The 19,578-nt window shown below is 47.6% G+C and overlaps 1 protein-coding gene across 5 annotated transcripts in view; it reads right to left on the bottom strand.

The window, feature by feature from the left end:
* CD44 (CD44 molecule (IN blood group)) overlaps window positions 1-16,790 on the bottom strand; it is an 81,199-nt gene extending 64,409 nt beyond the window's left edge. The window contains exon 1 of one of the 5 annotated variants that reach the window (XM_066251265.1): window positions 16,527-16,790. In XM_066251265.1, coding sequence (XP_066107362.1) covers window positions 16,527-16,593 — 67 coding nt within the window. In that variant the 5' untranslated portion in view covers window positions 16,594-16,790. The remainder of the gene's footprint in view (window positions 1-16,526) is intronic. The other 4 variants (XM_066251266.1, XM_066251268.1, XM_066251269.1 and 1 more) reach the window with 4 other exon arrangements.
* Window positions 16,791-19,578: the final 2,788 nt, after the last annotated feature.

Below are 19,578 nucleotides of genomic sequence, written 5' to 3'. Positions count from 1 at the left end.
AACATCCCCTGGGCTTCTCTTCCCTGCCTGCAGTCATCATAAATCTTTTAATGGTCTTTAGTGAAAGAGAAAAAAAAAAGAAAACAAATTTAAAACTGATGTTTCCCTCCATGCTGTTCGGTTCCTTATCTAACTACATAGAGGCAGGGGACTGGCCCCCAAAACTTTCCTAGTCATCTTTGGGTTTATTAAGACATTAGGCTGTTGAACACTTGGGCTTTAGACTCAAAGAAACTATTAGGAAGGAGTTTCAATAAAGACTAGTTATTAATATAAAAGCCAATACTCCATTCTAGACTCCTTGAAAGCAAGTGAGGTTCATTGACAGCCAACGTCGTATGGAGACATAGACTTCAGCTCTGGGGGTGGAAAGCTAAGGTTCAAATCCTGAATCTGCACTAATTAACTACATGACCTTGGGAAAGTCATTCAGTTTCTCTTCTGTACAGGAGGATAATAATGCCAACCATGAGGTTAATGTGAAGACCGGATTAGATAATGGAGCTGAAAGTACTTCATACATGTTAAAACATGCTCGGAGTAGTTATAGAAAAGAGAAACTGGCTATCTGCCTGTGGGGTCATCATTGCATAGTTTACGGGAAGAGATGCTTGTCCAAGGTCAGAACAATTCTTTTTAAACAGGTCACTACAGATAGTGGTCCTTTTGCATGGTGTGGCTCCAGCGATGCTGAGATGGGTTGCATTAGTGAGTTTCTAATAATAAAATGCCCCAGTGTGCAAAAGATTGACTATTTCTTGTAAATTATAACCAATTTAGAGTCATTCCTTGGTATGCTTTGGTTGGGAGGAGGAAAAGATAAAGTTACAGCAATTATGATTGAGAATAAGTCACAGATCGTCTAAGCCTCAAACTGCAGTGTGTCCCCCCAGTGAACTCTATCCATGAGGTGTGTCTTCTCAGAAGGTTGAGGGTGTGGCTTAGGAACACAGGAACTTAGCTTTGCCTTTTTATTTTTTTAAGCTTGTATAGCATCTCAAACCACAATTCCACCTGTGGGTGGACACCCTTTGGAGCTTACTCATTGTAACAGACATTGTTACCATTGCAACAAAGTTCTCCTAATTGAACCCCGCTTTTGTTTAAAATCCCAAATTTGTGCTTTAGGGGAGGCGAGGCCCCAAGTCCCAGCTCCAGTGGGTGGATGGTGACTGGTCCACGTCAGAGTACCCGTTGCCAATGATCGGATCAGTGTGGGCATTCCATGGAACGTGACTCCCTTCTTCCAATGAGACACAATGGGGAAGTCAGTTCTGGAAAAGGACTTCTGGAAAAGCTATTCCTCCCTTTTTGAGAAGAGGCGTTTGTGAATAAGTTTTTCTTCTTCTGGTGCTGGATATTGACTGTTTTTTCATAGGATCCCTGGAACTGTGGGAGTCAGTTTGGAACCATGAAGGGGGCTCACCTGTAGGATGACACTGGGAGTGTCAGAAAACTGAGCCCCTGATAATACTGAGCTTCTAGAACTGTCTTGCCTCCAAACTTCTTGTTGTGGGACCATGTCATTGTATGAGGCTTGATTGCTCTTTTACTTAAAGAGATAGTCAACTGGCATGCACTGATATGGATACACCAAGAAACAGGAGGCAGATAACAATTACTCGGGGGACACATCACGGTTTGATGCAGATGGGTTATAGCTTGTGTTCAATCATGATAGCTATAGCTCCATCCTTATTCCTCCAGCACAAGAAAGCACACATTTGAGTAAAAATGAATAAATATTATATCACCACTGGGGGAATAACCTGGAATCTATTCTCATTTCTAAGACACAGTTGTTTACAACTGACCATTTGAATTAGCTGTGCCTCTAACAAATGATAAATATTGTTATCATTACCTATGTTTTCATCTGAAAGCATCTTAAGTGATAGTTTTTGATTTTTCAACACATCTGTCCCACTCTCCTGACAAAGTCTATCCTGGTAATGTCTAAGTAATTACCACCAACCAAAGAGAGGAGATAATGGAGTGGCCCTTGTGGCCAAGTGGTTGAACGTGCATATCCCAGCGTCCTTGCCTATTCCTCCTGCTTGGACCAAACAGATACACCTGTATGACTGTGCTGTCATCCTGCAAACCACCCTACACACACACACACACACACACACACACACACACACACACACGGTCACCCAAGTGCTCAAAACGAAACCAAGAAATTTCCAATAAAATGGAAGAGACAGGACCTTAAAGCAAGATTTAACACTAAAGATACCTAAGTCAATTATGAATCCTCTCCCATGTCTTAAAATAACTCTGACATCACAGGACACATTGTTTCCCAGAGTTCAGGTTCCTTTGCTACCCCAACATGTGCTTCTAAAGGTCCGAGTCAGCCTGGAGGTTCCCAGGGTTCTCCTCCCACCACTGTCTATTCCAGGATGGACACGATAAACCAGTTGCTTTCAGAATTTTGAGAAGTAGAGCTTTCTTCTCTTGCTCTCTGATTAAGATGAACCAAGTGTGGGGCAGCCAAAAGAGGGGCTGCCTTGGCTAGATTTGCTGTGAGGAGCTTTGACCCCACCCACCAGACTGTCCCCAGGTCATGAGAGCTAGTAAGGTTGAGAGGTCCAACAAGCAGGCCCCCAAAGAATGGCAGGGATCCTACAAACATCATTATTGCCATTAATCTTACAGGTCTGAAGAAGTCCTCCTTGTTGCTCTCAATCGAGTGAGGTCACCTTGTAAGATGCTCTCACAAGACCCTGTGCTCCTCCTTCCCTACACATACCTCGAGTGTAATTAAATAAGAGCCTAAGTAGTTGTTCATTGCCTATCTTCCCGGACAGACTGTAAGTGCCATGACAGCAGAAACTGAGTTCCCTGTGTTTCAAAGGTGTATCCCTCATGCCTGCCAGGACACTGGGCACATCTTACTATTCAATAAGTACGTGTTGGGTGAGCAAATGAATTCTTCGAAAATTCTCGATTGTTGATTTGACTCACAGAGAGTCTGGGAGAAGCTGAGAAAAAGCCAGGCCAGGTTATGCTGAACCTTCTGGTTTCCAAATGCTTATGAACACCAAATATGGATGTACAAGATACTGCATAGGAAACCAGGTCCAAGCACAATGGAAGCTCCAGGGAATGTATACAATGTAGGCTCCACCTTTACTGGTCAGCCCATTGTCTTGTTCAGTGCCTTTTCTTCTATCGTCTCAAAGGGTAAAATGAAAAGGCCACTGAACTGAGCATCAAAGTACCATGGTTTTGACTCTAGCTGTGTGACCTTGGGCAAGTCACTTGAAGCCTTTGAGATGACCTTCCCTTATCTGTTCAATATAACCAGTAGGCTCTGTAATTTCTAGCACCTTTCCCATTCCAACATGCCACTATCTTTGGCTTTGGGTCACCAGCTCATGATAACTTCTCACTTAGATTCCCTTTCTTTCCTGTTTCTCTTCTTCTGCCTCCTTGAATCTATACTTTGGTGCTGCTGTGGGGGCCCAGCTCAGCCTGCACCTTTCTAAGCCCTAGCAAAGCAACTGGAAACCCTCCCATCCTTGCCTCTAGCACTTTTATTGTGTTATCCCAGCAAGGGTACTGAGTCTCAACTTGGCAGGGCAGCCTGGTCCCCTCCCCTACCTGCCTGACAGCATCTACATGCTTCAGGAAACAGCAGAGCCAAGAAGCCTGACCACATACCAGGTCCTCTTAGATAAGCACTGCCCAGGAGGGGTAGCAGCTCGGAGGAGATTGATGAGCATTCCAAAGAATACAATTTCAAGGATTGGGGTCAACCAGCAACAGGAGACAGAGATAAAGGAGAAAGTTACCTTAGGCAATAATAGGACCTTGTAGTTCTACATCACGTGCTTCTGCGGACCAACACAAAACACTTTCACACCAGCAGGCAAAGGTGGAGGGGTCTAGGGGAGGCAGAGGGATTATTTCCCAGGTGGTTCACAGTGTATTGAAGCATTAGACAGATAAAGCCAGTAGCCCAAGGTCATACAATTAGGCTTTGACTGGGTGGGAATTAGAGCAGAGTGTCCTAATCTCACCCGGGGGCTATTTCTAGTCAACTCTTGATGGAGCCTTTTGTTTATACCTTGGTTCTATCTTATCTTACCTGCCCAGGTAGTGGGCTTGCTTCTTCCCTTGGGGATGAGTAGTGGGGAACTTGACCGGCCCACAGGGGGTTGGCCAGTCTGAGTTCAGAATCCAGCCTTCTTGACTTGGATGCTACCAGGGAACCCACGAGACCAGTCTGTGGCATGCTGCTGCCTTCTGCTTTGGGGAGGCACAGAAGAGCCCCAAGTGGCAGCTGAGAATGCAGAGGCTCCAGGGCTGATAAAAGTTGTAATTAACATGCACACACAACCCTTTCATCTTCAAAGGCTTCACTCACATTAGCTGTAATTCCTCCTATCACCCCTATGGGTGAGGCATCTTTTTTTTTTTTTTTTTTCCTTCTCAGTTTGGAGATGGAGAAGCTGATGTGGAGAAAGGGCCCTTTGCCAGAAAGTCTGGCCCTGGTTCACACAGAGGAGATTCCTGGCTCCCAGCATCTAACTTCAATTGGGGTGATGGGAAAACACAGTAGGAATGAATCATAAGAGGACACTCCAGCGACTTCACCCCTCTGGGTAGGAGGCTGCATTTATACTATTCTGGAAGGAGGCAGAATCTACAATATGGCCAGTTGACTAGATTTCTGTGGCTAAGCTTCCCGAGTTATACACGGCTATCAGAAACATACATTAGAAAAGCTTGCTACTCTTCTGTAGTGGTCAAGTCTTCTATATTGTGCCTGTGGCAGACATCACTAATGGATCACAGAACTCTCTGTAGCTGAGCCAAACTTTGGCTTCTTACCACAGCCCTCCAGGCAGCCTCTAGTAATCAATGGGCAATGTGATGTGGGCTGAAATCTCTTTGCTATTGCTGCTGTAAGGTTTGGTCGGGATTCTCTTAACTTGCCACTCTCCAATGCAGGCCAAGTCCTGTCTCAACCAACATTGGAGCTGGCCTGCTTCTGTACTCTGTCTAGCGCTGTCTGAAGAGGATGTCATGAGAACTTCTCTGGGACAGAAGAATTGGATCTTGTAAGAAGGAGCCAGTGTTACTTGATCACCTGGAATCTGGCCAACCTCATCCTTCACTGTTCTTCAACACAGACTCTTATTCAGACAGGCTGAGCCCTCTCCTGACCCCAAGCAAGCCACACTGATTTCCTTCACTTTCAGCTTCTCAGTGCGTGCTTTGCACATCCACGGGCTGCTCCCTCTTCTCCTCTCTCTGCCCACCTTCTCACCTCAACTCATCCTCACCCTCATCTTCCACGCCTTCCTCATTCTCATCTTCCACTCCTTCCACGAAGCTGTCTTGTAACACTTGCTGTTTACAGAGATATCTGCTTCTCCTCATCCTCTAGTGCTCAATGATATGTAACCTTGTATAGTTATTTCATCTTTAATTTTTCTCCCTCCAAACTGTAACCTCTCTGAAACTAAAAACTCTGCTTCCCTCATTTTTTCCCATACACTAATCACAGAGTACTTTTTAATAAATTGAATTTGTGAATTTATCACTATCATCTTACAACTGGGGGAACAGAGGCAATCAGGAAGGGAAGAATCTTGCCCGCAGTCATCCTGTGACTGAAACAGGGAAATGTTAAACCTCTGCTGGCGACATGTGGGTTCTCACTTCTCCTCAAAGTCCGTGTCTATGGGGCTGGCGGGAGATACAGTCAACTGAACCATGCCCGGGAACCACTGAGAGCGTGGAGCATGGCATGAGAACTGAACCCATCTGCTGTTTTACTTCAGCTTCCGGTCGGGGGCTTTCTGATGGATATGAGATGGGTACACCCAGGATGGACTGCAATCTGACTAAGGCCTTGAGTGACGATGGATGATCAGAACCCCAACATAGGATTTCGTCTCTGATCCATTTTGGCCAACTCCTAAGTAATGCAGGCTTTGTGAGTTCCTTTTTATTTATTTTTTCCTGAGCAAGAGATTCTCTGGTTTTAAGGAAAAGAAAGAATTATCTTAGGGGGAGTCTCGAAGGTTCTCAAAGCAACAACACACCATCTCAAAGTCCTGCCTTGCTCATTGCCCTGTGTGTGTGTGTGTGTGTGTGTGTGTGTGTGTGTGTCTGTTCTTTTGCTTTGTTGGTGTATTTTTAGATTCTCATGGCCGCCCATAGAACTCCAGTGTTCACTTCTAAGTAGTATCTGGGCTGAATGTGGTAGTTCATTTTGCACCAGCACATTGCAGTGTTTGTGTCCCTTGAGGGAAGCTGAGAAATCCAAGATGCTCATGGAGCTTTCGAAGTGAAAGTTACAGCCTTTTCTCTTCTCCAGGGATTGGCTTTTCTGGCCACTGGAAGCCACGTTGTGTAAAGTAAAGTGTAACGTAACAGTATTCCCTTCCGACCCCGCAGGTCATCCCAGGGCTGGCTTCCTGCATGTTTAGCCGTGGGACCGACACTGCTGCTAGCATCTCTGGCCTGAACCTCTTCATCTGCCCACGCCCAGTGGGTGAGAGGATCCGGGACAGTCCCTTGAGCAAAAAGTACCTCGTCCCTAATTGTCATTCTTGCCCATTGGAGTTTAGGGTGAAACTGGGTTTAGGGTTCATCCGCTTGTGTCTGACATAGATTAATAATTCACCTCTGACATTTAATACAAACCAGGCATCACCTTTTTTTTTTTTTTTTTTTTTTTTTTGGCACTGCATCATAGTCATGTTATTTTTTCCATTAAGTTTTGTGAGCCTTAGGTGTTCGTGGGCCGACCGAGTGGTGGTTTACAACACACGAGGCCTGGCAAGGACTTTACAGATCGACGAGAATCCAGCCCTCTCATTTTACACATGGAAAATTGGAAGCAAATGGGCTGAAACGGTTTGCTCAGCATCCCACAGTCAATCAGTAACAGAGAGGAATCGAAATATAAGAGTCACTTCTCTTCTTGAGATATCTTCAATGTGCTAGACTCTCATCTCTATGTGCTAAACATTGTTCTAGAACTTAACCAGTGCAGCTGCCTGACCTCATGCTTCTCTTAAGTGGCAGAGAGGGGACTCCACCTGATGTCTGTCTTGTTTCACTGTCCTTCCTCCTATACAAATCTCTTCCAAAGCCAAACCTCCTCATTCCTATTTCACCACACTCCACATCTGGTAGTGGTCTTTGGTATGGAAAGTTATTAAACCATTGAAACAAATGGCTTCCCATTTCTTTTTCTTCCTAACATAGTGACCAAAAAGCCAGCGTCTTCTCACTGAGTGTCTCTGAGAACATGATTGTGAGACTTGCGGTTCTTTATACCTGAGGCCAGATTTGGAAGTAAGTGCTGGGACCTAGAGGCAGACAGACTGATAGGAAATAAAGATGTGTGTTTTTACTGGACGAAATCCAATAAGCCCTAAACTTCCCCTGCCTTGCCTGACATGTCAAACCTCAAGAAAGATGCTCTCAAATTGGCAAGTACGCAGAGAAGGGCAATCTCAAGGAGGTTTGAGGATCACTATAAGAGGCACTAGAAAAATTAAAATAAAAAGGTTTTATAGATCAGAACATTTCTTTCAAGGATGAAAAAGAATTAGAACCTTTAAATCACAAAAGGTAAATGATAAAGATGTGTTTGCCAACCAAATCTAGAAATTTCATTCATTCAGCCAGCCAGCCAAATATTTACTGAGTAACTAGGATAGTGGAGAACTGTGCTGGCAGCTGGAGGCTAGAGAGATAGGCAAGGTACACAGAGCGCAGGCTTTTTCCCAAGGAGCTTACGTGTTCAGGGCTGAAGGAGAACGGAGTGCCGTAACACAGCTTGGAGGCAGTCCTTGAACTTCTTTTGAAGGTTTTTTAAAATGTCAGGGAGAGACAACTTAGAAACAACAGGGAAAATACAAGTCACTCCAGGAAGTCTAGAGGGATGTGCCTGACTGCTAAGGCTGACATTAGGAGGACTGCTAGTCCCACCATGAGGATCCTCTGCAAAGATAAACTTCTTGGCCGGAGACATCGGCAGCAGCATCACTTCCCCCTCCACAGTTTTGTCTGCATCTGCGTGATAGCACTGTGTGGTCACCCTCGCACAGCCCGGCAGGGAAGTGGTGGCTGGGGCTCGCTCGCTCCGGCACATCAGCTGGTCTCCTGCAGGCTGTAAAGAGATGCTCAGCTCTGCTGGATGCTGCTGCTTGGACTGGACACATTGAGAAATAGCAACAGTTGTGACCAGCATATAGTATATGCTCATTTAATACTTTTGGCGTGTATGAAGAATAGAGCCAGGGGCCTGAGCAGGAATGACCTTCTAGACTCAGAGGCATTGACTGCGTGAAATTGTAGTTTTCCCTTGCTGTCTCAATGTGTACAACGGTGAATGTGTGTGAAGAAGCTTTATAATGATCACTTGCCGGGTTCTCTTTGAGAGAGGAAATAGAAAAAGATGCTGTTTAGATCCAGGACTGATGTGTGGGTTCTTCTGGGAGGCACTGCAGACCTGCTCATGCGCAAAAGGGATATACTGAACTTGAGACAGATGGGTCATCTATGATGAATCTCTGCATTCAGTCTGAATGCACCTCTCTGTGCAATGGTCACAGGCTGGGCCACACAGAAGCCAGGATATCTGGTGCGGGCTAGGGCCGGGACATGGAGCTACAGTACCCTTCCAGCTGCAGCTCAGGCGAGGGTAGCCGGATTCCCGGCAGTCGCCCCTCTATGTTTCCCTCCCTCCCTCATCAATGCTCGTTGGTAGGAACAAGGCCTTGCCACCAAGGACCCTTACGCCAAAGGCAAATATTCTTCTGCTACTTGGCTCATTTCCCAGCTCTGTCCAATCAAAAGCCAAAGTCTTAGATGATGAAGAAATATCAATCAGCAACCTCGTCCTTTCATCCAGGTGACAAGTACTGATATGACAATGAGTGAACAACTCAACTTGTTGTCCCTTTCAATCCTACATCCTCCCCATCTTCCCATCACATGGAAGCGAACAGAACTCTATCCAGGGGATGGAGGGAATGAGCAGCTCAGAGCGTGAATAGAGGAAAGTTTCTGTTACAACTTCTTTCCCATTTTTGAAATCCTAAGCCCTTCCCCTGACGTTGTATGTAAAAAGGAGGGCAAAACCAGCTCCCTGGACATTAGGACACCATCCACACCCGATTCCCAAGTGGGGTTTATGAAAACAATCAGAGTGTTACCCGGAACCATCATTCAGGTTTCTGGGGGCAGCCTGACACCTTGAGATACTACGAGAAGCACAGTAATGTAGTCACAAAGAGCATGAGTCTATGGGTTTGAATCCCAGCTCTATTACTTACTAGACCTGTGGCCTTAGCAAGTTACGTAATTCCTCTATGCCTCATCTTTCTCATAAGTAAAGGAGAGATAATAATAGCACTCCTTCCTAAGGTCAGTGTATGGATGACACAATTAGAATAGTGCTGGCACATGCTTAGCACTTTCTAAATGTTTTCTATTATTACTAATTCTGGTGATGGGTTCTCAAAAACATATAACTAGCTGCAAAGAAGCAAGTGCGAAAGGTCCAAGGGCGCTGACTCTGAAGAAAGGGTGTGGGGAAGGAAGGTGAACCTTTGGGCACCACCAGACAAATGCTCAAAATTACCCACCTGTGTGAATAATCTCTCTCTTCCCACCGGAGTTTTGCAATTAACCTTTACTCTCAAAAGCTGAAGACTCAAGGAAGATTTTTGGGGCTTGAGTTTTGCAAATCACCTCCTTGATGACTCAGCTCCTCTCCACCCACCTGGGCCAGTCTGCCCACACTTGCACTGAGGAGGGGCACTTGCCTTAGGAGGACACACCCAGGCAGGCAGTGCACCCCAAACTTGAGGAGATATGGTGTCGTGAGGTTCTGTTCCCCCACAACATCCACTCCTGTTCTGGGGTTTGACTCCCTGTCGCCCAACTCTCAATGGACAGAGGCGCATGGGTAGGCAGGTCATGCCCCCAGGGTGGGCAACTTCAGATTTGGCAAACTCTGTGAAGAAGAAGCACGGTTTGTCATTGTCAACGTAGCTTCCCGTCAGATGGCACGCTCCCCTGGAGGCTCGCCCCTTTCGTAGCTGCGGGAGACCCACAGAGAAAGCAGGACTCCTCTGTGACACTCTTCTGCTCCTCTCTCAGCTGCCTTCAGCTTCCAGAAGCAGGTGCGGGGGTTGGACAGCTGTGGGCCTCTCCTCCAAGGAGGAGTAAGCGTCTCACGTAAGCATCTCCAGCATAACCAGACCTCTAACCAACCGGGAGGCTGTTGGGGAGTGTTTTATTTTGAGGCTTAAATTTTGGGGTTGGTGTCATCATGTCATCACCCTGCCTGGCCCCCACTCCCTTCTGGGCTCAGGAACCTTGTAATCCTGTCCTTAGACAGCATCCCAGCCATAACAAGCAGCCACCAAAGCCACGGATAGCTCTCCCTCTTTGGGCAGTCCAAACACGAGCCCTGTGCTGGGCAGCTGGGCAGCCAGACAGCCAAGCGCCCCCCTTGGGACTGCCCTGAGCAAGACAGCCATCACTACTGTTACATAGCACACACGTATTTGCAGCTTAGCTGACTGTCCAAGTACATAACCATATATACCGAGAGAGTTATTTTCTATAGTCTAGACATTCATTTCATTCAACAGTTCCTGGTAACAACTATGGGCCAGCACTGAGACCTAGAACTACAAAAATAAATGAGATACGATCCCTAACGTCAAGGGCTCCCACAACACTGCAGAAGACAGATCAGGTAAGGTATATCAGACTTGGGGTGTCCCCCTTTGGGGAGTGCAAAAGTATTAGCATCCCTGGGCCCCCAAAGATACAAAAGGCCTTCCTGCATGATTTTACTGTGAAGACTTAAGTCTGGCTAACTGGCCACCTATGGGGACCAGACCCTACATGTCAAAGATGAGGTTGCTGGGACGGCTTCCATCCTGTCACACCAGGAATCTTCAGCTGGGGCCAATTTTAACACCCCACCCGATTCGGCATCACACTTGGGGTGGGGGGTGCACACAACTAGATCTAGTGTGTGGAAGCCAGAGAGGCACAGTCAGCGATCGTCTGGGAAATCCTATACTAGACTACATAGGGACAAGGTCTGTTCCTCCTGACAATGGCCTCTCCAGTCCTAGCCACCTGGTGCACTGAGTAGGCAGTGCGTGAATGTGTGTTGAATACGCTGTCTAGTTAACGATTAATTTATTTGAGAGTGGGTATATTAATAGCAGGGTAACAGGAACATGCGTGCCCCTTTCTCGTCCCCTCTCCTTTGTGTATTCAAGTCCTACCTTGTCTGCACTGCTCCCTCCTTGCTCCAGTCCTCCGGCTGCACCTCCGCTTGGCAATGCTATTCTCCTTACCCTCTACACTGGCCAGGCTGTCACTCAACTGCTCTATATTATACATGTACAACCATAAAGTCCTTGAATGCAAGGCCACAGCCCATACCTTTGAAACGCCAAAGTAGTTCACACAGTGTGGAACCCACAGAAGACACCTTATAAATGTTTAACGGTTGACCAGCAATACCCGCATCATATGCGTTCGGATGCACATAGACTCACAGGCGCACCTACGACATATGTCTGTCCACCTTTTGCAAGCAAGAATCAAATATGTGGCATTTCCTGGTTTTTCATATATTAGGATGATCAAGAAACAAATAAAAGAAGAATACTAAATATTTCTCTGCAAAGCACACATTCTTTGACAAAACATCAACATAACCAGTTACTAGACTGATTAAAGAGTTGTAGAGATGTGAATTTATTGCTGCAAAAAGTCTTGCAAAGTTTTTGACTTCCAATCACACGAAGCCATTCATTTACTTGTAGAAAAATACATATGCATTGAATTAAAGTATATCATATGCATCAATTGGTAAGCTATCTGCATATTTGAAACCCTAACTCCCCTGGGGTGTCTGCAATGCACACTTTGTCCATGTCAGGTCAGACCCACAACCACAAACTTTAGAAAGTACCCCTCTTTACTCTGGAAAATTGGGCTGGCTTCCCACACCCTTGCTGGCCAGCTTACAGGGAGAACGCATTTAAGCAAAATGTCAGCTTCCTAAGTGAGTGAAAAGTAGGGTTTAAATGGAAGGTAGGAAGCACTAGCCTACCCTGGTTAATTCTAAAGAACATTCATGTGCTTCCCATTCAAGCAGCGACACAAAGGAAATTGAGTCATCAGTTTCTTTCTGTGCAAACCCCCAGAAATTCTCAGAGGCAGAAAAGATCCCCTTTGAGGACTGTGCTTTATCTGGCAGCATCTGCTACCTGCTTCACTCATTCTTTTACAAGAGCCACTTCCCTTTTAGGCTCTGGGTGGAATCAGCTAAACCGGAGGTGCTGGGGAAACGCAACTTCAGCCCCAAGCCCAGCCCAGTCCCGGCCCAGCCCCCGGCCCCAGCCAGGACAGACCACTGTGGATGCCCAGTTTACCTCCCACCATCTCCACTCCATCAGGGGACCCCAGCCTGGAACCATCTGACCTCACAGGCTGCTCTGAAATCTCACTAGAGTGGCCACGTGTCACCTGGAGCTCCACACAGACTTTCAGTTCCAGATCCTGGCAGCTTTTAGAGAACTCTGTCATCCTGGCTCCTCAAGACCGTCCCTGCCTGAGGCTCACACAACCTGCTAAATGCTGATGCTTTCCAATGAGCACGCGATGAGGGGCTTTCTGGTTAATGCATCTGAGTGCTTGCAGGGTCCACGTGGGAGCCCCTGCAGGGCCTCTTCCTTAATTTCCAGGCGGAGGGCACTGCCCTAACTTGTCTCCGAGATCAGGAGCAACTTTCTCCCTTTGTTCCAAGCCTGCAATCAGAGCAGGTCTAGAAGGGCTGCTGGACTCTGATAGACTTATTGACTTATTTTAGTAATAAATAACTAGGTTAGCATCTCGACAGCTGTGGCTAAACCTGAGAGGAGACAGGCCGGGGCAGAGCAGAGCAGGGCAGTCAAGAGTCCGCAGCCTGCTAGGGGAGAGAAAAAAGACACTGTGCTGGCTTCCAGCTAGCTGGCCCAAGGGATGGTACGTAGGAGAATCACGCACCATTTACAAAATCCACTAGAAGCAAAGCAATGAATCAAAGGGGCACAGGCACTGGAGTCTACCATGGGGGAGGATAGACAATGGGGACCCCAACTCCACCACCTACTAGCTGTGTGTCCTTGGGAATGTCATGCCATCTCCCTGAGCCTCAATTTCTTCATCTAGAAAATGGAGTTAAGAGAGTGCTAAATGTATATAAGCTGTTGTGAGGATTCTATACGATAGCCTATGCTAACCCCTTCGCTGAATGCCTAGCATAGAGTTGGTGCTCAGTAAATGGTATTTCCTGGGATTTAGGACCCTACTTCTGCACAGGAGTATATGGTGCAATAGCTGAGCGTTAGACTTTTAAAACAGGGGTGCTCCCAACTCCAAAGGATCCAGCAATGGTCCAGGCGGTCCTGAAAGCGACAGCACGGTACAGAAATTCTTCACTGAGCATAAACTTTCCTGTATAGTAAGGCATATATATTCATGATTCTTACATTAAACTCAAACTGGTATATTGAGGAGTAAAATTAAAAAAAAAACTGACATGAGTGTTTAAGATAGTATTTAAGGCATGAAACCCCAGTAGAGGTGGGGCTTATGACAGTCGTTCATGATAGTGGCATTTTAGAGACCCCAAGTATGGGAATGTCTTTCCCTGACACTGTCAGAGAGAGGGGAAGTCATGCCTCTCTTTCTCTCAGGGTCTGGTTTTTTTTAGGGGAAAAAGGGTTTTTTTTCTGAATGATCCTTGGAATTCCGTCTCTGAGTCTACAGCAATGAGTCAAGAAATACTTCTCGAATGAATGGAAGGGAGCTGTCATAAACTAAGAATGTCATGCTGCCCGGCATCCCCTCCTGTGTGGGGTAATTTGGAAGAAAATGGAACCTTTTTCAACCGGCTGCCAACCTCAGCCACGCCTACCTGGCACCCTGCCTTTGCAGGAAGTGGGTGCCCAGTGTGTATCTGGGAAATAGCTGCACTAATTGATGCCAACCTCAGCCGTGACGGAGCCTTGCTTCCTTGCTCCTTCGCCCGGGAAAACACAGCCACACTCCCATGCCCAGGAGGGGTTTCCAATGCTCGGAGGGAGCAGAGGGCACCTGTCAGCCCCAAACCGCACAGCGCTCAGATGCACTCCTCTCTCTCAGCACCAGGGGCGTGATTCCCCGGCCATGACCTCTGGCTCTTGGTGGGAAGGAGGAGACAGATGTCTATGGAAGGGTGCATCCCACCTGCCCTTCCCTCGGGGTCACTTTCTTTCTCTCACCTACGATGCCCCTAGTTCCAGGTATCTGTTTTCCAGCTCAGGGTTTCTGGTTCCAATATTGTTTAACTACCTTTGGCCATTTCTCTACTTTTTGCTTTACTGTACAGAGATTGGACCTTCCTTCCACCCCAAAGCCTTGCCCCTTTCCAAAGTTCCCTCATTGTCTTCTGAGCACCCCGCTCCTCCCCACTCCGCGCGCGCCCTGGAATGGGGCAACAGCAGTGCCCTTCCTTTCTCCTCCTCTTTCTCCTTCCGCTCTCTGCCTGCCCAGCCCGAGCCCACGGCAAGTCATGTCTCTCTCCTTTCCAGGTTCCTTCCACACAACTTTCCAAGCACATGAAAGCCAGGATACAGGCAGTTACTGCCACTGGTACTTTTTTGTGCTTCTTCCAAATGACGTTGCCCAAAGGGACTGCGGAAATGGGGGGGGGGGGGAGTGAGCCTGCTGGCCCCTGGGAGAACCTCAAGGGTCAGGACAGCCCCAAATATTTGGGGATAGGGTCCTTTAAAAGAATCAGGCAGACAGGTTGGCAAGAGTTGGGACTCAGAATCCCCAGAAACAAAGCGGAAGACATTACTGGAACATAACCTACAAATAAGCGTCCCCAGAGGCCCCTCTTCTCTGAGGCCAGGCCTGGGGCTCTCCCTGCATTCAGGTTTCCCTCTTCTCTCCCATCCCAAGCATTTCCGCCTTTCAAGGACTCTTCGGACCCCCAGCCTCAGCCTCTGCCAAGGCCTTCAGTCCACCACAACCTCTCCTTCCCCAAAATCCTTTTCGATTCTGTCCACGCCATACCTACAGTCTAACGTATTCTGACAAAGCACAGGTTGAAGGGCCTGGATTCACGTGTGTACCAATCCTCTGGCTGTGTGACCATGCGCAAGTCATTCAACCTCTCTGAGCCTCAGCTTGTAGGACTTTAAAACAAGGCTAATAACAGGACACTTCTCACTGGGCCAACATGAAGGTAAAAAGACAAAACACATGTAAAGAATTTAGCACAGCGCCTGGTCTAGCAAAAGGGTTCAATAAACGGTTACTAGTGCTGCCATTCCTGTTACTGTTATTATTTCTGTTTAAGGATTCTCTGAGATCCCCACTTATCCTCAGTCTCAAGTACCCAAGTAGAATTGTATCTCTTACTTTCTTGGTACCCACAGAGCAAGGTTTAATAAATACTTGCTGTGTAGAACTAACCATAGGCTGAGCTGTCTTAATGACCCAGCTGGCACTCCTTAAAAGAAAAATTAATTTTGCTGGTGATAAGCAAATCAGCTATGTAATTATCTGTACATATATAGACAAAGAAAAGGAACAGTTGGAATTCAGCCTGGCCAGGATACCTCACACGCAGCCACCCCCTCCGCAGCCGGGGCCAGGCAAGGACCCTGTCTGGATGGAATTTTGGCAGCCCTGGCTCTAGGGTCCCTGATGCAGCCTCGGTGCCCAGCTCCCGGGCTTCCTCTAAGTCTGCCAGGCAGGAAACATTAGCCACATTACTCTCTGGATTTCCCCTAACTGATTGGCAGAAACAAGAGTTTACAAGGACTGAGCAGCTGACCCAGTCATTGCCTTTCCGACTTACACTCCCTGCCCCAGGCTGGCACCTCGTGGAGACCCAGAACCTCCCCACAGACCTGGTTCAAGTTTCCACTAGCGCTAAGAGAATCAGTGACTGGAGCCAACTGTAAGGGCTTTGAATCCCAGGCGCAGCCGGCAGCAGCAGGAAACCAGGACCCCTTCTTAGAAAACGCACTGCCACCAGCTCTCATCCGTGCAGCTGTGCTCACCTCGCTAACAGCTCCCGCCTCGCCCCTGCCCTGTCTAGTCCTGCCCTGCCCCTCCACGGCCCAGACAGGCTTCCAGCGCCCGTGGAGACAGGAGCCTGTTGGTTCAGACGCCGGCTGCGCGCGTCAAGTACAGTTACTTTCTGCCTTGTGCTCCGGCTTTGGCGACCTCGCCCAAAACTGCGAGCCGGCAGCCTGCCCAGCAAACTTTCTTCTTTCTCTTTTCCTTTCAACAAAACGGTACTTCCACCGACAAACTCTCCGACAGCTTAGCGCAAATCCTAGACCTCCTTTAGCAAATCCAAGTTGCACGCCGCCCCCTTGGTTCCGGTCTCCAGGGCCAACTCAGCGGTCCCGGCTCCCGAGTCTGCCCTGACCCCCCTGCCACTCCCTCCCGCTGCCCAGGAGGGCACTCACCGATCTGCGCCAGGCTCAGCTGCACGAGGCAGAGTCCCCAGACTGCGCGCGACCAAAACTTGTCCATGGTGTTGGAGCGGACCGAGAGAGCAAGCGAGCGGAGCTGGCGGGTGCCGGTGGCGGACGGGGAGAGGAGGGCGGCCCCGCTGTCAGAGGCTGGGGTCCGGCTGGGCAATGAGGGCGCCTCGGAAGTTGACGGCAGTTTTTATTCGAGGGCTGAAAAGAGTGACCTAAGAGGGAGGGAGGGAACGAGCGAAGGACACACCCAAGCGAGGGGCTGTGACTAAGCAGCGGGAAGAAGTTTAAAGACAGACGTTACCAGCCCTCCCCTGCGCGGGCCCCTGCGCCCCCGCCCCGTTCTCGATAGAGATTGTAAATTGGGGTTTCCTGGGCGGGCGCTGGAGGGCTGCGGGTGCGTGTGAGCCCCGGGACGCACCGGCCTTCGTCTGGGACCAGCTACCCTGCCGGCTGGAAGGGCGGCCTCGGGAAAGAGGAGGACCGAGTCCTTAAGTCTCACCCCACTGGGTTCCTCAGCCTCTGGCCTCTCCTCTCCGCTAAATTTCTCTTTGAATCTGGCTGGGGATGAGTCTCTCTGGATTTCACAGGCAGCTGGATATTCTGGGAGAGGAGCTGGGACCGTGGCGCTTTCCCGACCAGCGTGGAGAGCTTGTGATTCTTCCCAGGGGAGAGGGGAAGAGCTCTTTCTCCTTCCCTTGAAAGCGCAGCCAAGTCCACATGGCTCAGGTGGATTTCTGCTTCTTCTCAAGACTGGTCAGAGAAAGATGATGCTCAGCTATGAGGCATCTGGGTCCACTACCCTATGTGTGTCCTCCACGTTCAGGCTGGCACCAGGATTCATTCATTCATTCATCCATCCATTTGCCCACACTCTATCCAACCCCACACACACTCTACCATCCACCCACTCATCTATCTACCCATCTTTCTACATCCCTCTATCTACATCCCTCCAGGGCCCACACATCTATCTGTTCTCCTATCCACCCGTCTGTCCCCCTATCTATCTATGAAACCACACAGTCTCTCATCTAGCCATCTGCCCTTCCATACAACTTCTTTCATCTTTCCATATATTTTTTCACATTTCTTCATAAACTCACATCCATCTATCCTTCTCCATCCATCCACTTACATATCTGTCCATCACCGTATCCACCCATTGTCCATCTGTCATCCACAGTTCCACCCATCCATCCGCTCATCCACCCACACTGCCATCCATCCTTTCTTGCTCCCATATATATCCCTATCTGTGCAAACATTAATCCACTCTCCCCCATCTATCTTTTCCAGGAAATCTCAAAAAGCAAGGAGATTGTCAGTCTTCAGGGAGGCATTTTGCATTTGAAAGATCATATTGGCATCATCATCTCATATCTACCTCTACTGTACTGTGGTTTGCTATTTGGAAATCAAAAGCAGTGCATATTGCTAAGGTGGACTGCTGGGAGTAAATCTCATTGGACTTCCTGCCCAATGAGATGCACAAAAATGACAGTGGTTATCCGTGACTGCAGCCAGACCCTGAAGGAGCCATGCCAGAATTTCTTGGGGAACATAATTCCCTTGTGATTTTGTTATTTATTAAAAGAGATTAAAAAAATGGGGGGGGGATGCACTCAGTCATCTTTAATTCATCAAATATGTAGTGAGGACTCAAACGTACCAGGAGAAATAAGACCTGCCCTGTCTTCAGGGGTTTCACACCTCAGCAGGGAATCATACTCATGAGCAGGCTCTTACCACAGTATGTGTGTGTGTGTGTGTGTGTGTGTGTGTGTAGAGTGTTATCGATTCAAGAAAAAATGAGTTGTACCTTTTTTCTTGGGCACATCCAGGGGAGACCTTACTGTGGAAGTGATATTTAAACCAGCAGTTGAAGGAAGAGACAGAATTCTTTAGAAGCTCAGGGACAAAGCATCCACAGGCAGGACTCTGGAGTGGTCAACAGCAAGGACTCAGGAGGCAGGATGCCTGGGCTCACCCCTTGCCTTGGTTGCTTACTAGTTATGTGACCTTTAACAAGTCACTTAACCTTTCTGTGCCTTGATTTCCTCAAGTCTAAAATGGGGTTAATGACAGTGTCTACCTCATAGAATTGGTAAAGATTCAATAAATCAAATGTTCTGGAAATATTAAGCCATATATATATATATATATATATATATACACACACACACACACACACACACACATGCATAACGTAAGCACTATGTCTAAGTGTTTGCTATTATTGCTAAAAGCAACATCGTTACTGAACATGGAAAGGTGAAAGTTCATGGCTCACTGAGGTAATGGAGAGCAGTTTGGAGTGACTTGAACATTGGATCAGATGAAGAGTGTGAAAAACACAACAAAATGTGCAGCTAGAGATGTAGGCAGAAACCAGGTTGTAAACTATACCGGGAGGTTTGAACTTGATCCCTAGGAAATACGGAGCCAATGTAAATTTGATTATCATAATGTTGTTGTTGTTGTTAGGTTTGTGCTGAAATATACATAATGACATAAATGGTTACCATTTTAACCATTCAGAGCATTTAGTACTGCTACAAAATTGTGTAGCCATCACTGCTGTCTTCGTCAGTTCTGATTAAACAACAGGAGACCATAGACTGGGTGACTTTAACAACAGATTGATTTCTCTCAGTTCAGGAGGTGGAGCGGTTTGAGATCACCGTGCCTACATGGTTGGGTTCTGGTGAGAACATTCTTGCTGGTTTGCCAATAGTCTTCGCCTCCCCTGAGAAACCAGCCCTGGTGAGTTCCACAGAAGGAACCACAAAGAGTGTCCTTGGACATGTTACCTCCAGGGCATTCAGTGTTCCTTTTTCTTGGAGGAGAAGAGTGAAGCGGGGTGAGGATTCACTATGAACAATGTCCTACTGTGTTTCATGGAACTTGGAGGCTCCTTAGAGACCCCCCAGAAATAGACACAGAGAGCAAAGCAAAGGTTTAAGCATGGGCTGTGTCTCCCTCACCCTTCTCCCCATCCCAACCACAGAAGTTACACTCACATCAATCTCAGACG

This window comes from Saccopteryx bilineata, chromosome 1 (assembly GCF_036850765.1).
Source record: "Saccopteryx bilineata isolate mSacBil1 chromosome 1, mSacBil1_pri_phased_curated, whole genome shotgun sequence".
In the NCBI taxonomy this organism is placed as follows: domain Eukaryota; kingdom Metazoa; phylum Chordata; class Mammalia; order Chiroptera; family Emballonuridae; genus Saccopteryx; species Saccopteryx bilineata.
This window is presented reverse-complemented; position numbering and strand designations above follow the sequence as displayed.